Consider the following 24,518-nt stretch of genomic DNA (forward strand, 5'->3'; position numbering starts at 1 on the left):
CCCATATACTCGTCTTTGAGGTGCCGAGAAACTGTGAATTTAGTTATATAAGAGCAGAAATTCTCCTTCCAAAAACGATTCATATGACTGTTAAATCCCTCCTTTCTTTCCTCATTTTCTGAAACTTTCATGGCTATTGTATCTAGTTGACTGACAGCATCCGTCTCAATTGTTTCTGAAATGTAAATACCATATTTTCTTGCCAGATAAAGAAATGTAAATTACTGTAACCTGAGATGCTGTAGTTTTTAACCTTCTTTATCAAGGAAAAAATTAAAACATTTGCAAACATGTATATTTTAAATATAACAATGGAAGATCAGCAAAAGCTATGGGACTTCTAATTAAGCACAGACAATTACGACTTCTTGACCTAAGACAACCAAGAGGTAAATTTAAGTTATAATGATTATACAAGAAAATTATTATTCCATTTTGTCATTTATTAATGTGAGAGTTCAACTTTTTCCCTTTTTTCATTTTCTTTCTTCTCCTCCTTCTTCTTCTTCTTCTTCTTCTTCTTCTTCTTCTTCTTCTTCTTCTTCTTCTTCTTCTTCTTCTTTTGTTTTTATCTGAAACAGTCTTTTATAGCCAGGTTGACCTCAAACCCATTGTATAAAGCAAGAATGACTTCAGCCTTCCTGTCCTCCTGACTCTAACTTCCCGCTAGGATTACAGAATTACAGACATGCACACCACCCTTGGATTTCTGCTGTGCTGTGGATTAAACCTGGGGCTTTGTTCATGCTCAACTGTGAAGCAGATCAGCTGAGCTACATCTCCCACCCAAGTTCAGCCTTTGTGAAGTAAAATACATAAAGAATCATAAATTTAACATATATTTACAAGAAAATATTTCTCTCTGATCTCTGGAATATTTATATGTCCAAATAATTTATACTGATGCTTCACAAAAAATGTCATTTTATTACTATAATCCCAAAGTCACCACTTCTGTACAGGAATGTGTAAGTGAACATTAGGCACTGATAATGTACTTTTTGAATACAGTAAATTACAACAAAGCAAACAAAAGTATTGTGAGTGTTCTGACCTTGGAGTGCACTTATCTTAGTGAAAGTACTTCAGAATTCAGCAGAGCATCATGGAATGTCATGCCACTGTGTTAGAATGAGTCAGGAAACTCAGCATATGACAGAATGGCAGGAAATACATGTGTATATGTAAATGTATAATTCATAAAGCATATACTAGTTTCTCATATTATTTTAAATTATTTATTTTGTATTTATCATAACTAGAACAAAAGCATTGACATCCCAGGAATACCCTTCCCATTAGGCTGCACCATTGGCTGTGGGAAGGAGTTGGCTCCCAGTGTCTGCTCAGCTGCTGTTGTGGTCAGCCTGATGATTCCAAGTGCATGGTGATAACAGCTTCTTAAACTGACCTTTCTCAGATCTTCACACCTCTCTTCTAATTGTTTTGGAATCTATTAAAAAATTTTTCTACTTGTACTTTCACCTCTTTTATTTCACTTTCAGATTGTTGTTTAAGTTGGTTTGCTATTGACCACCATTTTCCCGTTTTGTCTTTTTGAACAAAGAAATCAGCAAACTTTCCATATCTGCCAACATCTCACTCAGTGGACAGACATCTTTCACTGCGTGTTACAGTCACTTAGTGGTTCAGAATATGTGAAAATCAGCAAAAGTTTGCTGTTACTGCAGCTGATCTGCAAGCTGAGACAACACTCCAGATAAAGCAGGCTAGTTCTCAGAATGACCTACAACCACAGCACTTTTAGCAGAAGGAACACTGTTCACTGGAAGTTCTTTCCTAAAACAAACCAAGTCTTCAAAACTGGATGTTACTCCCCCAGATTCTCAAATGATTCCTGCTTTGCTTCAAACCATACGATTCAATTTATTCAACTGGGTATGATGGCACACTCCTTTAATCCCAGCACTTGGGAAGCAGAGGCAGGTGGATCTCTGAGCTTGAGGCCAGCCTGGTCTACAGAGTGAGTTCTAGGATGGCCATGGCTACACAGAGAAACCCTGTCTCAAAACAAAACTAAACTAAACAAAAACAGATTCAATTCATTTATCTCGACTGTCCATTTGTTGACTGGATCTTCGGCCTTCTTCACCATTCTAATCCTAGCTCCACACTGAGCTCTGGACTTTCCAAGATCTCCCTTCAGCCCAGATCCTATAGTGAAGCCTTACTGTTCTCAGGAGCTACTCTCCGTTCTCTGCAAATGTATCTCTTTTGCTCTACTTTGACCTTCGTCATATGCTAGCATTCCGTTAGTCTCATACTGAAAGGACCGGATGTTGAGCTTCATAGCTGCTCCTGAGGGCCCACAAGCGAGCCTGCAACAAGCCAGGGTGTGCTCACCTCTGCAGCTGTGCCCCTCCATCTCCCTAACAGTGACGGGAAGGAAAGCGGTATCCTCACCATCCTCCGCAAAAGATGCTGCTGCTTAAGGAAACCTCCCCTGGAGAACATAGTGCATGACCATAGAACACCTATTATCCCTATAGCCTCCCTAAAAATAAAGATGTGTTTGTCTTCATCCTTGAAGAATAATATCACAACTTCTCTGTCTTTTGAGTTTGAAGTCTAAATTATACCTTCCTGTGATCTTTTTAATGAAATTGCAAGACCCCATTTTTATCCTCTTCAAAATATATTGCTGGGCATGGTGGCACACACCTTTAATCACAGCACTCGGGAGACAGAGGCAGGCAGATTTCTGAGTTCGAGGCCAACCTGGTCTACAAAGTGAGTTCCAGGACAGCCAGGGATATACAAAGAAAGGTTATATACATATAACCTTTGGGGTAATTTTAAATCTTTCTTAATATAGCTTCTTCAGAAAAAAAGGAAAATACGGATATATGGTTTAACATTGTCTTCAAAATATCAGGGTTCTGAAAATATTCAAAGTACAATGGAAGGAAGATGGAGTGGAGACTATCCTGAAGTCTGAAAGTTGATCACACACACACCTAATGGTTTTTTTTTCATCCTCTTTGTGGCCTGAGAAATTATCAGATGATCAAGCTATACAACAAAAATGGAAGGCCTATTTTCTTCTCTTTGTAGTTAGAGAACTCTTAGCTATTATTTCTTGGATAGCAAACAGGGAAATCAGATAATTTGGACTACCAGGTTCTCCAGCACAGTGTAATACAACAACATATCTATAAAGAAGTGAACATTGTTTCTTCTTTACATATAGTACATACATAATATATATGTCCATATGTACATGCATGTATACATACATACATAGACATACTATTGTAAAAAAAAAGTATATATATTTTTAACTGTTTATCTGACAGTAAACCAGGACTTAAGATACCTGATTACATTTTCAAGGAGTGCAGTAACTTGTTAGGACTCTGGGCGCCGCTGTTCACCAAGCTGGGGGATATATGCACTACACCACACTCCCAACTTAAAAAGAAGAAAGGGGAAACTCGTGACTCTTAGACTCTCCTTTCATGCCAGACTGGAAATGTCTGCCTGAGACTGCCCAGCGTATTTCTGGACAGCTCTCTGCTATAATTATCTAAAATAAGGTAAAGAAGACCCTGGAAAGGCAGAGAAGCAATACCCTTGATACCAGATTGAGAAAAAAAGGCAGGAAGCCAAAGAGCAATGGCGATTTCAGAGAAGTTAACCGGCTGGAGCCTGCTGGTGCTGGTGTGTCTTTCTCTGGAGCTACTGCTGGAAGCTGGGGCTGAAAACATCCGATACTCTGTGCCAGAAGAAACCGACAAAGGCTCCTTCGTGGGCAGCATCGCCAAGGACCTGGGACTGGAAACCTGGGAGCTGGTGGAGCGCGGGATCCGCATCGTTTCCAGAGGTAGGTCGCAGCTTTTCTCCCTGAACCCGCGAAGCGGCAGCTTGGTCACCGCAGGCAGGATAGACCGGGAAGAGCTGTGCGCTCAGAGCACGCCCTGTGTCGTCAGCTTTAACATCCTTATGGAGGATGAAATGAAGCTTCTCCCTATCGAAGTAGAGATAATTGATATTAATGACAACACTCCCCAATTCCAGTTAGAAGAGCTAGAATTAAAAATGAGTGAAATAACGACTCCAGGTACCAGGATCCCTCTGCCTCTCGGGCAAGACCTTGATGTGGGGATAAACTCACTTCAGAGCTACCAGCTAAGCGTCAACCCTCACTTCTCCCTGGATGTGCAACAGGGACCTGAAGGACCACAACAGCCAGAGATGGTACTGCAGAGACCTCTAGACAGAGAAAAGGATGCTGTCCACTACCTTGTCCTCACTGCCTCGGATGGCGGCAGCCCAGTACATTCAGGGACTCTGCAAATTCATGTGCAGGTGGTAGATGTGAACGACAACCCACCAGCATTTACTCAGGCAGAGTATCACGTGAGCGTCCCTGAGAATGTCCCTTTAGGCACTCGGCTACTCAAGGTGAATGCGACTGACCCGGATGAGGGAGCTAATGGCAGAGTAACCTACTCCTTTCACAAGGTAGACCACAGTGTGGTCCGGAAATTTCAGTTGGATGCTTACACGGGAGAACTATCAAATAAAGAACCACTAGATTTTGAAGAATACAAAGTTTATCCAATGGAGGTTCAAGCTCAGGATGGCGCTGGACTCATGGCCAGAGCTAAGGTGCTGGTCACTGTTTTGGATGTTAATGATAATGCCCCGGAAGTTGGAATCACGTCTGTCACTAACACAGTACCAGAAAACTTTCCTCCTGGGACCATAATTGCTCTTATCAGTGTGCATGATCAAGACGCTGATAACAACGGTCACACCACATGTTCCATCCCTGGCAACCTACCCTTTAAACTGGAAAAGCTAGTCGACAAGTATTACCGCTTAGTAACAGAAAGAACACTGGACAGAGAACAAAGTTCTAGGCACAACATCACAATAACAGCAACAGATCAGGGAACTCCGCCCCTGTCTACCCAAGCTCACATCTCACTGCTAGTGACAGATATCAACGACAACCCTCCAGTTTTTGAACAGGACTCCTATTCTGTCTACATTCCTGAAAACAACCCAAGAGGGGCTTCCATCTTCTCAGTAAAGGCCCAGGATGCTGATCACAATGAGAATGCACTAGTGACTTACGCCCTGGTGGAAGACACTATTCAGGGAGTACCTTTGTCTTCTTACTTCTCCATCAATTCTGACACTGGAGTTGTCTATGCATTGCAATCCTTTGACTATGAGCAGTTCCGAGATTTGCAGCTAAGAGTGGTGGCCCGTGATAGTGGGAACCCACAACTCAGCAGCAATGTATCTCTGAGTCTGTTCATGATAGATCAGAATGATAATGCCCCAGAGATCCTGTACCCCATCCTCCCTACTGATGGCTCCACTGGTGTGGAGCTAGCACCTCGATCTGCTGAGCCCGGTTACCTAGTGACCAAAGTAGTAGCAGTGGACAAAGACTCAGGACAGAACTCTTGGCTGTCCTACCGTCTGCTCAAGGCCAGTGAGCCAGGGCTCTTCTCAGTGGGACTACACACAGGTGAGGTACGCACTGCTCGGGCCCTGCTGGAGAGAGATGCTCTCAAGCAGAGCCTGGTGGTGGCTGTGCAGGACCACGGCCAGCCTCCTCTGTCCACCACAGTCACATTTACCATAGCAGTAGCTGACAGCATCCCTGACCTCCTGGCTGACCTGGGCAGCATCGGGACCCCTGCTGATCCCCAGGATTCAGACCTGACACTCTACCTGGTGGTGGCAGTGGCTGTAGTCTCCTGCATCTTCCTAGCCTTTGTAATAGTGCTCTTGGTGCTCAAGCTGCGACATTGGTACGCCTCACGCTTGCTCCAGACTGAAGCAAATGGACTGACTGGCCTGCCTGCCTCCAACTTTGTAGGTGTTGATGGGGTACATGCATTTCTACAGACCTATTCCCATGAGATCTCACTCACTGCTGACTCTCGAAAGAGCCACTTGATCTTCCCGCAACCCAACTATGCAGACACACTCATCAGCCAAGAGAGCTGTGAGAAACAGGAATTTCTGGCAGCACCCCAGTCTCTGCTTGAAGATAAAGAGGAAATATTTTCTCAGGTAAATTTGTAATGACCTTATAAGGTATATCAATGAAAATAATTTATGGCTGTACATACTTGCTTTCACTGTTTTCTATAAACAGTATATTCCATTATACTCTAGTAGTGGTTGAAAATGTTTATTATTGTTTTATGCCACTGGAGATTAAACCTAGGGGCTTATTATGCATGCTAGATGAATTCTACCATTTTCAGATAAGGTCTTGATAAGATGCCTGGGCTGGCCTTGAACTCACTTTGTATCCCAGCAGGGTTTTAAATGTATAATCCTTATGCCTCAGACTACTGGTGTGCTGGGATTTCAGGCAAGTAGGCACAACACAGGTGGCCTGCCCTTTTAGATTTCTATTAACATTCTGGGGGCTGGAGAACATGCTCAAAATCCCAGTCTCAAAAAAGGGTGGAGAGTGGAAACTCCTACTTTAACAAGGAGACTTTAGTCCTACTGTGAGTGGAGAGGATAAGGGGTGTGTGTGAAGGCCTGTCTCCTTTGGGAAAGAGAACTGCATTAGAAACAAATTTGTCTCCTATTTCTCGAGTATGTCTGGTTAAATCACTTCATTGTTTCGAGTTGACTATCCACTTATGCAGAAGCAATAGTGATGAAACCCATCAAAGGTCACAATTTTACTTGTGTGAATATAAAATGATAATGATCTATAAAAGTTGTGATGTTATTGCTAAACATCTTAGTTCTATAATCTCTCATTAAGAGATAATTTATTGATGCTTAAAAATATATCTCCTTGGGTAACTTATGACATGGAGGGTAATGGGCAGAAATTTTGTCAAGATGGGGAAGCAGAGTAGGTGAGAACTTTTTAAAAACAATCTTCTATTTAAAATAAGTGCATAAGCCTAAATTTCAAAATATATTATCTTCCTAGAGCTTATGGTTATTACAAGTGAGAAATCTTCTGTCCATGGGCTGTTATATTTTTAAAGAAATCCTTTTCTTCTCTAGTGACTTTCAACAGAATTTCATTCTTGCTGCATATCTTCTGGATTTTTATTTTCTTCTTGGGTCCAAAATTATACTCTCAACTAATAAGTTATTTCAGTTCTGCATTTTCTTAATTCTTATAATTTAAACACAGATTAATGAATTGGTTGATTTTTAAAATCCATATCCTGTTGATAAGATAGATTCTGAAATTCATACTGAAATATTGAAGCTAAATATCCATGTGCACAAAAGAAAGCAGTCGTACTAGAACATTAGTATAACAAAGTCATATTTAAGGCAACAAGCACTAGTTGTAAATTTAAGGGACTACTTGGTTATAATTATAAAAAAGAAAGTGTTGTCAAACAGGTAGAAAATTATGAGCTCCCATCATCAAAAACCACAGCTTTGAAAATAATACCAGATTTTAACATAATTCCCAAAGAAAGCCTAGATCAAACAGGATGGTTCCAGAGGCTCTCTTGATTGCCTGTGGCTCCAACTTCAGAAGATCTGATACCCTCTTCTGGCCTCCATGGGCATTCCCACACACACATACTAGTCCATAAAATATTTAAAAATAATAATAATAAATAAATAGAAATGTACAGAACAAATTAAAACAACCTACATATCTACTGAAATCCCTATCAAAACTCTAGTAATAGGATTTGAGGCAGGAATAAAAGCCCATCATAACATTCATATGACATTTCAAGGGACCCCTCTGAACAAACAAAACAATCTGGAAAAAATGTTGGAAGTCTCATTCTTTAATTTCAAAAAGCTTACTACAAAGGTGCCATAGGAATCTACAAAGCAAGACAGGAGGGATGGAGATGCAGAAAAAGGGATTAGACAAGATCGTTATTAATCAACAAATAGTAAGCAGGAAAACTACAAATAATTAGACAATTTCTAGAACATTTCCAGTGATCTATGTTAACAAAAACTGTGCTGGGGCCGAGACACCAGGCGGTTCCCGAGACAATGCATGGAGAAGGAGATGACGTCATCCTGTGCGCTCTGACCAGACCTGCACAATCTGAACCTAACACACCCCAAGGGAGAGTGTTTGTACAGAGCACTGGCTAAGTCTTCAACTCCAGGATCATGAAATGTAACGCCTGATGAACTGCTCAGATTGTACACGCTGTAGAAACCTTGTGAAGTACAACATATGATCCCGGGATGGATCCTGGGCTTAGAAAATATTTTACTTTGCTACAAAAAAGACATTGTGGCAAGCTGGAAAGTTATTACTAAAAGCTGTAGGCTAGATAATGAAACTGCATCAACACCAAGTCGATTTTGTACTTTGGTTATAAAGAAGTCCTTTGGTTAAGAGAAGTAAAGAGGCACCCTGCCTGAGGCTCACAGGAATCAATGAAAGCATGCAGCTAAAATGTTCACATTTGGGGTAATGAGATGAGGGCACAGAATACAGTGAGCTTTAAACGTAAAGTGCACAAGTCCAGCTGCACAATCCTACAGCTACATCACAAACTGAAAATATTTGGAAAACTTATCATATTTCCCAAGCATGTACATCAACTACTTACATTATCTTAGACAGCATGTATAGTTGGAAAGTCACAAACTATCCAGGAGAATGTACAAAATATCATTTGCATGCTCTTCGTCACTTTACACAAGGGACTCCAGCATCCTCACATATAGAACGAAGCCCCCTCAGCTACCAAGCAATGGGTTTGTTTGTACTTACTTGTTTTTGCAATTATTCTGAAATAATTCAAAATACAAAGTCTAAGCATTGATCTTATTTAAATATGGTAAGATGTTAGAATTAAATAAAGCATACTGGTATACACAGAATCTGGTTATAATACTTTCTATAGTGGTCTGTATGCTTGAAATATTTCAAAGTGTATTTCTAAATTAGTGCATTATTTATAAATTTACATGCATGTATAAGCCAAACAGGAGTAAGAAGACATCATGGCATCGTCTTGTACCACCTTAGTAAACCATAATATAGAAAGAGTGCTTAATCATCTCAGACAACTTTGAATGACAGATTCCTAATGTAGTCCTGTCTGTAAATCCTGTCTGCCCAAGCTTTTATCAATATAGCCACCTTCCGTTTCCATGATGTTCCTGGCTGTCTCCCAACTTGGATCGTTGGTTCTGAGTTTCTACAATGTTACTTCAGCCTCCTCTTGGCTCATCCTACCTTTCAGGATTCAAATGAAGCTGCATTCAGGAAATTTGACTCCCAAACATAAATTGGGTCCCCTTCCTCTGTGTCCCCAGGGCTGAGTTTTTCACCAAATTCAGCATCGATACTCCTTAATAATATCCTCTTCACTTCCCCACATCTTTCTCACCCTAAGATTTTCTGATAACTGGTTTCCAAGTAAGATTCAATCAACCTGTGTCAGTCGCACATGCTGTTGTATCTGATAACCAACAATTTAAATGTAAAATACCGGAGTTAAATGCTTTGCAACTGAGCACATTTCCTTATAAGAAAGTGTAGCTAATGTTTTAAATTAGATTTTTTTTTTATCTGAGCATAGGTTTTGTTTTTTGGTTTTGGTTTGGTTGGTTGGTTGTTTAAGGTGGGAGATATCCAGTAGCAGTTGGTTTAAGCCTTAAACATTCTACAATACTTTCGTAGCGACCACTGTCAAGTTACAAAGCTTACAACTTGCAACTTTCTTATTAGTTCTGAAAAGGTCCCTACCTTTAAATATTTATTTCTACTGTAAATAAAATTCTGTCATAGTGTCTGAGTGTCATTCTTGAGAGCAACTTAAAAGCCACAGGCAAACATACGTTTGCCTTGAACAAGTGCAGAAACTGGCTAGGCCTCTGAGCGTCGCTGTTGACCACCTAAGGAGTTAAAGACAGCTAACCAATCCCACTGAAGGGCTGGCACAACACAAAAGGCTGGTAGTTTGTCCGCAGCTTCCGGTCAGAGAAGGCGCAAAGAAATTCAACCCAACTGTCTGATAGTTCTCTCTCCTCGGTGACCTGGGTCCGGTGACTGCTGGTGTTCTCAGACCCTGGGAGATACGGACTGGACTCCCCCCACTGTGCTGAAAGCTAATTCAGAGGAAACTCGACTGCAGAAGGGCAATGGCGATGCTGCAGAAACTCCCCCAGAGCAGAATGCTGGTCCTCCTGTGCGCACTTTGGGCCGCCCTGTGGGAGGCCAAAGCTGGACAGATCCGCTACTCCGTGCCGGAGGAGATCGACAAAGGCTCCTTCGTGGGCAGCATCGCCAAGGACCTGGGACTAGAGCCCCAGGCTCTGGAAGAACGAGGCGTCCGCATCGTCTCCAGAGGTAAGTCGCAGCTCTTTGCTCTGAACCCGCGAAGCGGCAGCCTGGTCACCGCAGGCAGGATAGACAGGGAGGAGCTGTGCGCCCAGAGCACGCCCTGTTTGGTGAACTTTAACCTACTACTGGAAGATAAATTGACTATTTATTCTGTAGAGGTGGAGGTAACAGATGTTAATGACAATGCTCCTCGCTTTGGAGTAGAGGATCCAGAACTAAAAATCAGTGAAACAACTACACCAGGATTCAGGATTCCTCTTAAGAGTGCACATGATGCGGACGTTGGAGAGAACACCCTCCAGAAGTATAAACTCAACTCAAATGACCACTTCTCTCTGGACGTGCGAACTGGAGCTGATGGGAACAAGTACCCAGAGCTGGTGCTTGAACGTGCCTTGGACCGCGAGGAAGAGGCTGTTCATCATCTGGTTCTAGTCGCCTCCGACGGGGGCAATCCAGTACGATCTGGCACCTGCCGCGTCCATGTGAAGGTCCTGGACGTGAATGACAACGCTCCTGTTTTTACCCTGCCCGAGTATCGTGTGAGAGTTCCTGAAAATACGCCCGTAGGCACCCGGATACTCACAGTGACAGCCACTGACGCGGATGAGGGATACAATGCTCAAGTGACTTATTTTCAGGAGCATGCCCCTGGAGAAACTACAGATACATTTGAGCTAAAGTCAACATCTGGAGATATAACAATCACAAAAGGTCTGGATTATGAGAAAGCTAAATTCCATGAAATCGATATTGAGGCTCAGGATGGCCCAGGCCTTCTGACTAGGACGAAAGTAATTGTCACCGTTCTAGATGTCAATGACAATGCCCCGGAATTTTACATGACATCTGCCACTGCTTCTGTGCCTGAAGACGCTCCTCTGGGAACGGTCATTGCACTCTTCAATGTGCACGATAGGGACTCTGGGCAGAATGCTGTCGTCAGGTGTTCACTTCCCGAGCTGCTCCCTTTCAAGTTAGAAAGGTCGGTGGACAGTTACTACCGACTGGTTACAACCAGAGCCCTTGACAGGGAACAGTTCTCCTTCTACAACATCACTGTAAGCGCCAAAGATGGAGGGAGCCCATCTCTGTCCACAGATGCACACCTTTTGCTGCAGGTGGCAGATATCAATGACAACCCACCCTCCTTCCCCCGGAGGGTCTACTCTGCCTACATTCCTGAGAACAACCCCAGAGGCACCTCCATCTTTTCAGTGCTGGCCTCTGACCCCGACAGTAACGACAATGCCCACGTAACCTACTCTTTAGCTGAAGATAGCTTTCAAGGAGCACCCCTGTCCTCCTACGTCTCCATCAACTCAGACACTGGAGTCCTCTATGCTCTCCGCTCCTTTGACTATGAGCAGTTCCAAGACTTGCAGCTGTGGGTGATAGCAGCGGACAGTGGGAACCCTCCACTGAGTAGCAATGTGTCTTTGAGCCTGTTCTTAGTGGACCAGAATGACAACACGCCTGAGATTCTGTACCCTGCCCTCCCCACTGATGGGTCCACTGGTGTGGAACTAGCGCCTCGATCTGCAGACCCTGGATACCTGGTGACCAAAGTGGTGGCAGTAGACAAAGACTCAGGACAGAATGCTTGGCTGTCCTACCGCCTGCTCAAGGCCAGTGAGCCAGGGCTCTTCTCAGTGGGACTACACACAGGCGAGGTACGCACTGCTCGCGCCCTGCTGGACAGAGATGCTCTGAAACAAAACCTGGTGGTGGCTGTGCAGGACCATGGCCAGCCCCCTCTCTCAGCCACTGTCACACTCACCATAGCAATAGCTGACAACATCCCCGAAGTCCTGGCTGATCTGGGCAGCATCAGGACCCCTGCAAACCCTGACGATTCAGAACTCACTCTCTACCTGGTGGTGGCAGTGGCTGTGGTCTCCTGTGTCTTCTTGGCCTTTGTCATTGCTCTGCTGGCACTCAGGCTGAGGCGCTGGCATCTGTCTCGAATGCTTCAGGCTTCAAGAGATGGCTTAGGGGGCATCCCTGCCTCGCACTTTGTGGGAGTGGACGGAGTACGTGCTTTCCTGCAGACCTATTCCCATGAAGTCTCGCTCACTGCAGACTCGGGGAAAAGCCACATTATCTTCCCTCAACCAAACTATGCAGATACTCTCATCAGCCAGGAGAGCTGTGAAAAAACTGATTTCCTCTCAGCACCTCAGTCTTTACTTGATGATAAAAGAGAAGAAACCCCTCAGGTAAAAAAAAAATTTTTTTTGCAATAAGCTCACATTATTTTGCTAGATTTACCTATTTATTTAGTTGTCCCAGGTGTTTAAATATATGTGTTTTATTCCCATGTTTCCTTGAGAGTGTATTGAAGTTTAAGTGAATCCAGGTGAACTATTCGTAGGTAGTCTTTAAATGTTCATGGGATTCAAGAGAAGCTAAAAATCATCGTGGAATGGATGGAAATAAGGAATTGGTAGTTGACAGTGACATTTAGATCATCAAGAGAATACTGTTAGAAACGATGGTTAATTTCTTATACTTTCCCATTCATGGGGACAAATCATTTCATGTATGTGGATCAGTGATTCTTTTTAAATATAGAAAGACTGGAGCTGATAATCAGTGGTGGTGTGCCTGACCAGCATGCACTGGGCCTTCAGATCCTTCCCAGCTCTGCCATGTGTGCGTGTGTGTTATATACCGTGTGTGTGTGTGCATGTGTGTTATATACAGTGTGTGTGAGTGTGTGTGTGTACCGTGTGTGTGTGGGTGCATGTGTGTGTGTGTTATATACAGTGTGTGTGAGTGTGTGTGTGCCATGTGTGTGTGTGTGCATGTGTGTGTGTGTTATATACAGTGTGTGTGTGTGTGTGTGTGTGTGTGTGTGTGTGTGTGTGCTATATGCAATGTATACACTGGATCTCATATTAACTGAAGAGTCTTCTTTAAAATGCAAGGCTTGCTTTATATTTGAATCTGTGTGTGAATTATAAAACACTTTGGTTGGATTCTTTCTCATTTGATCTGAATATTTCTCCTTCATATTTTCAGAGAAGTTACTCATTTTCCTTAACTTGCATACCAATACCTGTTTAAATGAAGAAACCGTATCTGGGCACAGTGGCACACACTTCAACCATTGTAGTTAGGAGGCAGAGGCAGGCAGATCTCTGTGAGTTTTAAACCAGCCTGGTCTGCATAGCAAGCTCCAGGCCAGCCAAGGCCACATAGTGAGACCCATCTCAAAGACAAAAAATGTTTTAGGAATATAGGGGTTTGGTTTTTTTGTTTGTTTCAATGTTAGGAATCAAACCAGGGCCTCGTACGTATACCATAGGTAGGCATTTACACTGAGCTACATCCCAAGCACATTTATTCTTGTGTGTAAGTGTTGTTTATTGAAGCCAAGACTGATTTTGCACATGCTTTACCACTGAGGCATGCCTCTGACCCCAGGACTCACGTTCCTGATAGAGTTTCAGTATGCCATCCTGTTGCTTAACTGCAAACAACCGTCTCTGGGTGCTCCACACTTCCTGGGGGCTTGTTGTGCACTTGATAACAATTTGGTAAAATAACACTGACAGGTTTCTCTTCGCCGAATCTTCATTTTTCTCGCATCTGGAAATCATATTGACTTTTATCTTGAAAAATAGTTTTTATCCTCATATACTTTGCACACAGAAAAGATAAAAAGGATTCAGAAACCATATCATACAATTGCTGTTTCTCCCAGTTTCCTATTCCTCAGATGCCAAAAATGTTTCTATTCATACTCATTACATTTTTCTTCTCCATTGCTCCTAAGTTGGAGCAACACACTTCTTGACCATATACTTAATAACAATGGGCGTGCTAATGGTACTATTCAGTTTGTTTTTATTTGGAAATAATCCTGTACTAGTTAAAATTTGTACTGGGTAGTTTCACATCTCCTGTGGTGCCTGAGGTTCTTATTACATCTAAGAGTGTCTGATAGAAAATTTAGGACAGTGTATTCCAATGTGTTTGTTTATATGGCATAAGCCTCTGTGAGATAGAGTCAGAATCCACTTTGGAACAATGTGTCACCATCTCTTTACTTGTTAGTAGATAATAAAGTATGAACATAAGAAAGCTGAAAACACAGTTCCCTTTAAGGGTGTAGTAACCCCTAAGAATAAATGACTTATAGATGCATATGCAATGCATCATGACTGAAATGGCTTTTTTGTTTGTTTGTTTCTATTTGTTTTGTTTTGAGGCAGGGTCTCACTATGTAACAATGGCTGGCCTATAACTCACTTTTGTAGACCAGGCTGGCCTCAAATTTACAGAGATCTGCCTGTCTCTGCCTCCAGAGTGCTGGGATTAAAGGCGTGCATCACCACATCTGTCTTCATTTCTATTTCTGTGCTTCAAGAGGAAAATATACAGAAGAAGGGATTCTGGACATAAAGCAAAAGCTTATCTTTACTAATGTCACCTGTGATTTTTAAAAGATATCCTCACACACCTCTGCACTTGGGCAAGGCAAATATCTCTAGTAGTCTGAGGCCTGTAATCTCTCCTACACCCAACCCTTCCCCCTGGTCCACCCTTCCCATGCTTCTCCATAAGGCCTTCACTAAACTCCACAGCCAAGTTGGAGGCTGTCCCATCTTCCTTGGCTTCTCCTGGTGTGTGGTTACTTCAATGCACGGTAAGCCCCCAAGAGGCTTTCCACCCTCATAAACTCTGTGATGGAACTGGTTGTGTCTATATTTTCCACATTAAATCTCCAGACAAATATATTGTCTGACACCAAATCATGTGTTCATTTAGTGAATCAGTTAAGTGAAAAATGTTAAAAGTAATATGTCAGGCTACGAAAGACAAGCTTTAAGAATTATAATCCATAAATATGGCTGATGTTTCTGTGTAAATATTAAACTGAACCTTTGGGAAACGGTAATTATGCTTAAAGTAGTATTGGTGGAATTAACGTTAGAGTGTTATCCCAAAGAAGGATAGCTTGAAACCTTTAGCAAATATCAATTCGGTTACTTGAAATTAGTACTAGTTACCTTGCCAGTACTAGTTGTCTTGACTGAAGAAGCTAGGAACAAAGGGTAACTTGGGTTTGCCTGAGAGTGTGCAGTGAACGATTAGGCCTCTGGGTGTCGCTGTTGACTACACAAGAAGAAGAGGAGCCGCTTAAGCCGTATCCACCATTTCCCTACTGCAAAGCAACACCAAAAACAGTCTGAGAAGACAGAAGCGGCCTCACCACATCATCGGGCAACTCGGTGGTGTGTGAATTAAGTCCATGAAAGATTTAACTATTTGAGGGGGTAAGGCTGGGACCCAGTAGACCCAGTGGGAATCAGAGGGCGAAAGAAAACAGAAAAGGAAATGATCCGCCTGGGACAAGGAACCGCCGGAGCTTTGTTGTGCGCGCTCCTGGGGACGCTGTGCGCGGCTGGTTTCAGGCAGATCCGCTACTCGGTGCCAGAGGAGCTAGACAAAGGCTCCTTCGTGGGCAACATCTCCAAGGACCTAGGGCTGGAGCTCCGAGAACTGGCAGAGCGCGGGGTCCGCATCATCTCCAGAGGTAAGTCTCAGCTTTTCTCTCTGGACCCGCGAAGCGGCAGCTTGGTCACCGGGGGCAGGATAGACCGGGAGGAGCTGTGTGCTCAGAGCGCGCCCTGTCTCGTCAGCTTTAACATCCTTGTGGAGGATAAGCTGAAAATATTTGAGGTAGAAGTTGACATCACCGATATTAATGATAATGCTCCTAGTTTTCCAACGGAGGAATTGGAAATAAAAATTGGTGAACTAACAGATCCTGGAACTCGATTTCCACTTAAAACTGCATTTGACCCGGATGTGGGCATGAACGCCCTGCAGAACTATAAGCTCAATTCCAATGACTATTTCTCCTTGGCTGTGAACAGCGTCATCGATGACGCCAAGTACCCAGAGCTAGTGCTGGAGCGAGCCCTGGATCGTGAGAAAAAGGCAGTCCATCAGCTTGATCTCATTGCCTCTGATGGCGGAGACCCTGTCCACACGGGCAAGTTGTGCATCCAGGTGATAGTCTCGGATGCAAATGACAACCCACCCGTGTTTACCAAGCCAGAGTACCATGTCAGTGTTTTAGAAAATGTGCCAGTGGGCACCCGGCTGATCACGGTGAACGCCACTGATCCTGATGAGGGATTCAATGCTCAAGTGTCCTATATTCTGGATAAAATGCCTGGGAAAATTGCTCAGGTTTTCCATCTCAACTCAGTGACCGGAGATATATCAATATTAAAAAGTCTTGATTATGAGGACGCTGTGTTCTATGAAATCAAAATTGAAGCGCAAGACGGACCAGGTCTTTTTTCAAGAGCCAAGGTTCTTGTCATGGTTCTGGATGTGAATGACAACGCCCCGGAAGTCTCACTCACTTCCCTCACAGGCTCGGTCCCAGAGGAGGCTCCGGCTGGAAGAGAAATCGCACTTATCAATGTACACGACCGAGATTCTGGCCAGAACGGGCAAGTCACAGTTTTTGTCCTAGGAAATCTGCCCTTTAATCTAGAAAAATCAATAGACCAATACTACCGATTAGTGACAGCCAGATCTTTGGATCACGAGGAGGTGTCCCAATATAATATCAGTCTAAGAGCCACCGATGGGGGAAGTCCACCACTGTCTACAGAAACTCATATCACTCTGCATGTGTCAGACATCAACGACAACCCTCCTACGTTCATGCACGCCTCCTATTCAGCCTATATCCCAGAAAACAATGCTAGGGGAGCCTCCATCTTCTCTGTTACAGCACAGGATCCAGACACTGACAAGAATGCACAAGTCACTTACTCACTGGCTGAGGACACACTTCAGGGGCTGCCACTGTCATCCTACATCTCTATCAACTCCAACACTGGTGTCCTGTATGCTCTTTGCTCCTTTGACTACGAGCAGTTTAGAGACCTGCAGTTACAAATAACAGCTAGAGACAGTGGGACCCCTCCACTTAGCAGCAACACAACACTGAGCCTATTTGTGCTGGACCAGAATGACAACACGCCTGAGATCCTGTATCCGACCCTCCCAGTAGACGGTTCCACTGGGGTTGAGTTGGCACCCCGCTCTGCAGATCCTGGATACCTGGTGACCAAAGTGGTGGCAGTAGACAAAGACTCAGGACAGAATGCCTGGCTGTCCTACCGCCTGCTCAAGGCCAGTGAGCCAGGGCTCTTCTCGGTGGGGCTGCACACAGGAGAGGTACGCACTGCTCGGGCCCTGCTGGAGAGAGATGCTCTCAAGCAGAGCCTGGTGGTGGCCGTGCAGGACCACGGCCAGCCTCCTCTCTCCGCCACTGTCACGCTCACCATAGCAGTGGCTGACAGCATTCCTGACATCCTGGGGGACCTGGAAAGCATCCATACCCCTGCTAACCCCCAAAATTCAGACCTGACACTCTACCTGGTGGTGGCAGTGGCTGTGGTTTCCTGCATCTTCCTGGCCTTTGTCATTGTGCTGCTGGCCCTTAGGCTTCGGCGTTGGTACTCATCACGCCTGCTACAGGCTTCAGGAAACGGATTGGCTGGCATACCAGCCTCTCACTTTGTGGGTCTAGATGGGGTGCAAGCTTTCCTGCAGACCTACTCCCAGGAAGTTTCACTTACCGCAGGCTCTCGGAAGAGTCACCTGATCTTCCCACAACCCAACTACGCAGACACACTCATCAGCCAGGAGAGCTGTGGGAAAAGCGAGCCTCTTATAATACCTCAAGATTTACTTGAAACAAAAGAAGACCCCACGCTGCCTGAGGTGAGTCTATTTCTTTGAGTGTTATGAAGTTATGCCAGTGTGGTTCCTATAAGACCTTAATACACATTTATTTGAGAAGTAAAGCAACAATGTAATTGTACATTCTGTTTTCTCTACCCGTGTCTCACTTTCCTATCAGTGAACTGTGCTTTCTGGCCTGGTTATGGCTGAGTGGGCCCAGATAGCTAGATCTGACCAATACATTCCACTTCTGGAGGAAACACTGGTTGTCATTATGAGAATTCCAGCTCTTTCCCTTAACCTTTGGAGACGGTGGTTGCTCCTTCCACCTATGTCCTTCAGTACCTGTAATGAGAGAAGAGCCGTGTAGTTGACCGTAGTGGTCCATACAGCTGTGATAAATGGGCCTTTCACAATTCTGTTCTCATTGTTCGAGTGCTGGGGTAGATCCCAGGGTCCTGGCACATGTTGAACATCTGTTAGACCACTGAGTACTGCACCTCGGCCTGCCTTTCCGGTTATAAACCCGTGTGATTTGAACGTTGTCACTTCCGCCCACTAGCCTATCCTGACTGACACAAACAAGTGAGGGAAGGAGGGAAATACAAAGGATTTTATGCTCTAATAAATTTTTGTCTGAACCTTGCCAAGTCACACCACAGTCTTTTCATCATAAGGACATAATAATCATAGGATAGGAAGTGAAGAAAACAGGTATGGCAGGACACTTGCGCTTGTAGCTACCTCGGAAACTATGGAGGTGGGACTCACTCAAGCCTAGAGTTTAAGACTAACCTCGGCAACATGGAGAAAAGAAAAGCGGAGGTTTGTCAAATGACTAAATGCCTGGTGACTAAAATGCATGTGTGTGTTCACCTGAAGGTAGCAAGTTCATTCATCTAACCATTATGAGCCATGGGCTGGTATTTATCACTCTTTCAGAAAGGTCATTTGAACCAGTGATGTAGCTGTATCACTCCTGGATATTCACCCAAGGGACTATAAGTGGCAGATCACAGAGATACTTGCACCTCAGTGTTCACTACAGCTCTGCCCACAATGGCTAAGTAACCTAGGTGTGCCCATCAATAGAGAAATGAATAAAGAAAAGGTGATGTATAGGTGTAAGGTGATTTATACAATGGAATTTTTCACCCATAAAGAAAAATGAACCTTTGCCATTTGCAGGAAGAGGAATGCAACTGTAGTTAATTAAGCTGCCTGAAATAATATTAAGAAAGTTAAGTCAATCTCAAAAATACCATGTCTTCTCTCATTTATGAACTCTTAAGTTTTATACAGATATATAAAATTGTGTGTGTGTGTGTGTGTATGTGTGTGTGTGATGAAAAGACAAACTGCTAGGGAAAAGGGAGGGGCTAAGAGGAGGGGAGGGGAGAGAAAAAGGAGACTATGGGGGTTACAGAGGTATATGCTCATTATACAATATATACTTGTATAAAAATGTCCTTGTGAAACCCAGTTTCATATGCAATAAATATATGCCAACACAAAAATATTTCAAAATACAAGGAAAATATTTCTCAGCCTCTGCAAGATATCCCCAGACCACGTATTAGAACAATGAAATAGAAATCCTGAATGTGTTCTAGAACGTCTTTGGGCATATATTGTGGGCTCATTCTCAAACCTATGAAATTGTTTTTACTCCCGTAGCTACAAAAGAGGGTTGTCCAAAAATGAGCCAAAATGTATTTCCTTGCATCTCAAAGGGACAGATTTCTCCCTCAATATGTTAGAAAACCTAGCGTGGACATCTGTAAGTCAACAGAGCCTGAAGAAACTGTGTGTAAGCATACAGAACTGTCTTCTCAGGCAAGATCCATCTATGTGATGGAATCTTGTGAACGACATGAAATAGAGAAAACAAGAGGAAGGATGCCTCAGGGAAAGTGTAATGGATTTCTACTAAAGATAACTGAGCACTTCAAAATAGTACAGTTAAGTCACTGGGCTGACAACTGACAGGTCATTTCTGCTGCTGTTAGAAAATACTTGAGACTTGGACACTTATCTTTAAAATAAATGTTTATATATCTGATTGTCGGAAGGTAGGAAGTCCAATAACATGGCGTTCTCATCTTCTTGGAGCTTTCCCCTTCAGGGCCATCACACGTCAGGGGAACATCACTTGACACAAGCCAATCAAGTGTGTCAGAGACTACTGTTTTTACAGCAAAGACACGTATATGATACCCCGGTAACCATTCATTGATTCGCTGATGAAGACAAAGCCCTCCTGGCTCAATCATTTCCTAAAAGATCCTGCCTCCAGATACTGTTAAACCATGGGTTGGGAGATTGAGATTCTAACACATTAAATTTAAGAGCTGCGTTTAAGTTGCTGTAATCCAGTTTAAGACTTTGGTGGCATATAAGAAATAAAGAGATTTGCCTCTTTGAGCTACCAAGGTCCATGATTAGGTTCTAAAATGGAGTGAGATGGCTAAGGGGAAAGGTGCTTGCCGCCAAGGCTGACAACCTGAGTTCCATCCCAGACACCTACATCACGGATGGAGAAAACCAACTCTAGTGTATTGTTCTCTGACCTCCTCATGAGTGCACATGTATTTATACATACACCTAAACACACCAATACATAAATGTAATAAAATGTAAATAATAAAGTATTTCAAGACTGTCAGTGTCTCACCAAGACTTACTGGTGATCAATTACTTTATTAATTAATAGCATTAAACTGGTTGAAGTTAAGAACTTGGCTTATAGAGTTACATATTTAGAAAAAAAATGTTTCATAAAAATAAATATGACTAACACAAGATTCACCATAATAAAAGCCCAAATGCTACATTGGTACGTTTAATAAGCTATCAGGCCACGGTGTATTTAACTGAAAATAGGGTGCTTTAGGAAAATCGATGCATTAAAATATCTCTGTAGATGCCATCCTATCTTTTGCAAAGACTATCTTTGAAAAGTTTTACCAAGTTGATAAAATACACAGAAATTAAAACACTAAATAAAGAATTTACTTCAATAGATATGAAAAATGTAAGGATCATAATCCACTGAATACTAAAACTGAAAATCCACTTGCTAATTGGGATATGACAGTCGGGCCTGAGTTTCTAATTGTCATACATGACGACATTGATGGCATTTGTTTCCAAAACTGGAAAAAAAACGTGCGCCTTGTGAATTGGGAAAGATAATATATAATGATGAAAACATTCATGAAATGATAATAAATAAAATATCTAAACCAAAGGGGGAAATGTGAATACCTTTGCTGTAAATTAAAGTCAAAACAAACGCTTTGATAAATAGCTGCACGATACGCAGTTTTACAAGACAACCATTAGGCGACGCTGTTGACCAAAGGGAACAGCAGGGTTCTCTGTTCCGCAGGGTCCAGCGAGGGTTTGCTTGCTTTTTCCGGCACCCATGAGAACATCCGTCCGGTTCCTGTGCCCTCTTCAAGCGCCGGACAAATCCTGCCCTCAAATCACAAACATCTAGGGCACTAGCTGTCTTTTTGAAATCCCAGAGAAACCTCGAAAAGAAGCTTCCTGGCAAGCTCAGAACGGCAGAGCAACCCCAGCGGCTTTGGAACGATGGAAAATCAGGTATTGCTTCACTTCCTGGTGCCTTTGTTCTGCGGCGCCCTCTCCCAGCCCATCCACTACTCCATTCCGGAGGAACTAGCCAAGGGCTCTCTAGTGGGGAGTCTCGCCAAGGATCTGGGACTCAGTATCCAAGAATTGCCAGCTCGAAAACTGAGAGTTAGTGCAGAGGATTATTTCAGCGTTAGTGCAGAGAGTGGGGATTTGTTAGTGAGCGGCAGGATAGACAGAGAAAAGATTTGTGGGAGGAAATCTGAGTGTGCACTGGAATTTGAATCTGTTACTGAAAACCCGATGAACATTTTCCACGTAACGGTTGCCATCCAAGACATTAATGATAATGCACCACATTTCTTTGGGAAAAGCATTGAATTGGAGATCTGTGAGTCAGCCTTAGCAGGGGCAAAATTCCCTCTGGACTCTGCGCGAGATGCAGATGTGGGAAGCAACTCCCTGAAGATGTACACTGTCAGCCCCAATCCACACTTCTCCTTGTCAACGAAGGAAAGTCCTGATGGAAGTAAATACCCAGAATTGCTGCTGGAAAAACCTCTAGACAGGGAGCATCAGAGCTCCCATCACTTAATACTGACCGCCATGGATGGTGGAGACCCGCCCCTAAGCAGCACCACCCAGGTCTGGATCAAAGTCACCGACGCCAATGACAATGCTCCAGTGTTCAGCCAGGACACTTACAAAGTTAGCCTTCGTGAAAACATACCCCCAGGAACGTTAGTGCTGCAAGTGACAGCCACAGATCAGGATGAGAGTATTCACGGAGAGATCACCTATGCCTTCCTTAATGCCCCAACAAGTACTAACCTTGTCTTCAATCTCAATCCAAATACTGGAGCTATCACAACTAATGGTACATTGGATTTTGAAGAAAAGAGTAGATACACATTGGGTGTAGAAGCCAAGGACGGAGGGGTGCACACGGCTCACTGTAATGTTCAGATCGAAATTCTTGATGACAACGACAATGCCCCAGAGGTGACATTCATGTCCTTTTCTAACCAAGTTCCAGAGGACTCAGTCCTTGGAACAGTAATCGCCCTCATTAAAGTTCGAGACAAAGATTCTGGACAAAATGGTTTGGTGGCATGCCATATTCAGGAAGAACTTCCCTTCAGATTACAACCCACCTCCAAGAATTATTACAAGTTAGTGATTGACAAGGCCCTAAACCGAGAACAGACCCCAGAGTACAACGTCACTATCACAGCTACTGACAGTGGCAAACCCTCGCTTTCCTCCAAGACATGTGTTACTGTACACATCACAGATATCAACGACAATGCACCGGTTTTTCACCAGGCCTCCTACTTGGTCCACGTGGCTGAGAACAACCCACCTGGAACCTCTATTGCTCAAGTCAGTGCTTCTGACCCGGATTTGGGATCCAATGGCCTCATTTCCTACTCCATCATAGCCAGCGACCTAGAGCCAAGGGCACTGTCGTCCTTCGTGTCCGTGAACCAGGACAGTGGAGTGCTGTTCGCGCAGCGCGCCTTCGACCACGAGCAGCTGCGTTCCTTCCAGCTGACACTGCAGGCGCGGGACCACGGATCGCCCACACTCAGTGCAAATGTGAGCATGCGCGTGCTGGTGGGTGACCGCAACGACAACGCGCCACGCGTGCTGTATCCCACACTCGAACCCGACGGCTCTGCGCTCTTCGACATGGTGCCGCGCGCTGCCGAGCCTGGATACCTGGTCACCAAGGTGGTGGCGGTGGACGCAGACTCAGGACACAATGCCTGGCTATCTTACCACGTGCTGCAGGCCAGCGATCCCGGGCTCTTCAGCCTGGGACTGCGCACAGGCGAGGTGCGCACAGCGCGTGCCCTGGGAGACAGGGACTCAGCGCGGCAGCGCCTTCTGGTCGCTGTGCGTGATGGTGGACAGCCACCGCTCTCGGCTACAGCCACGCTGCACCTCATCTTCGCTGACAGCCTGCAGGAGGTCCTGCCAGACCTCAGCGATGACCCTCTACCATCTGACCCCCAGAGTGAGCTGCAGTTTTACCTGGTGGTGGCCTTGGCCCTGATCTCAGTACTCTTCCTCCTGGCGGTGATTCTGGCTATTGCTCTGCGTCTGAGACACTCCTCCAGATCAGCTGCCTGGGGCTGCTTTCAGCCTGGCCTCAGCCTGAAGTCTCAACCTGTGGTTCCTCCCAACTACAGTGAGGGGACTTTACCTTATTCCTATAATCTATGCGTTGCTTCACATTCTACGACTATGGCAGGGCTTAATTTTCACCACGTGGCACCAGAGGTTGCTCCCCCTCAGGATCTCCTGTGCGATGATCCTTCTGTGGTTGTATGTGGCAATAATGAAGATCCCCAAGTCTCGGATGACTCTGCTTTTCAGGTAAGTTTCTACAGAGCAACTTAAATGTTATTTGCTGCATTTACTCCTCAATCGTGCACAAATCTGTCAATTCCGGACATATTTTCATAGTTTGGGAGATATTTAGTGGAAGACATGTCGTAGATGTGTAAAGAATGGCTGTTGGTTGCTCAGTCATCTTGGAAATGACCTGATTACCAGTTTCAGTCTTTACTGTTGGTGTTTCTGTGTGGCTAGCAAATCTTGCCGGAGACTATTTCCTACAAGTCAACACTCAATATTATTAGTGTCTTTTCTTACTTGATTCGGGAGACTGAATTTTAAAATAATCTTTAATTCTTTATAAGCACGTTGATATGTCTTTTTGCCTAAATTAAAGTTTATGGTCAATTACCTTTCTTGCTTGAACAACTTTTGTTTGTTTGTTTGTTTGTTTGTTTTGAGACAGGCTCTCTCTGTGTAGCCTTGGCTGTCCTGGAACTCAATCTGTAGACCAGGCTAAGCATCAAACTCACCATAGAGATGTGCC

At 44.0% G+C, this 24,518-nt stretch overlaps 1 protein-coding gene across 4 annotated transcripts in view; it reads left to right on the forward strand.

Annotated features, from left to right (window-relative positions):
* The first annotated feature begins 3,435 nt into the window (after positions 1-3,435).
* Positions 3,436-24,518, forward strand: part of LOC110284891 (protocadherin gamma-A4) — a 180,868-nt gene continuing 159,785 nt past the window's right edge. The window contains exon 1 of one of the 4 annotated variants that reach the window (XM_021150886.3): positions 3,436-6,057. In XM_021150886.3, the coding sequence (XP_021006545.1) occupies positions 3,637-6,057 (2,421 nt within the window). In that variant the 5' untranslated portion in view covers positions 3,436-3,636. Of the gene's footprint in view, positions 6,058-9,762; positions 12,529-15,259; positions 18,071-20,842; positions 24,011-24,518 lie in introns of those variants that run through there. The other 3 variants (XM_021150870.3, XM_021150874.3, XM_021150879.3) reach the window with 3 other exon arrangements.

Source organism: Mus caroli, unplaced genomic scaffold (genome assembly GCF_978045245.1).
Source record: "Mus caroli unplaced genomic scaffold, Mus_caroli_1 scaffold_19, whole genome shotgun sequence".
Classification (NCBI taxonomy): domain Eukaryota; kingdom Metazoa; phylum Chordata; class Mammalia; order Rodentia; family Muridae; genus Mus; species Mus caroli.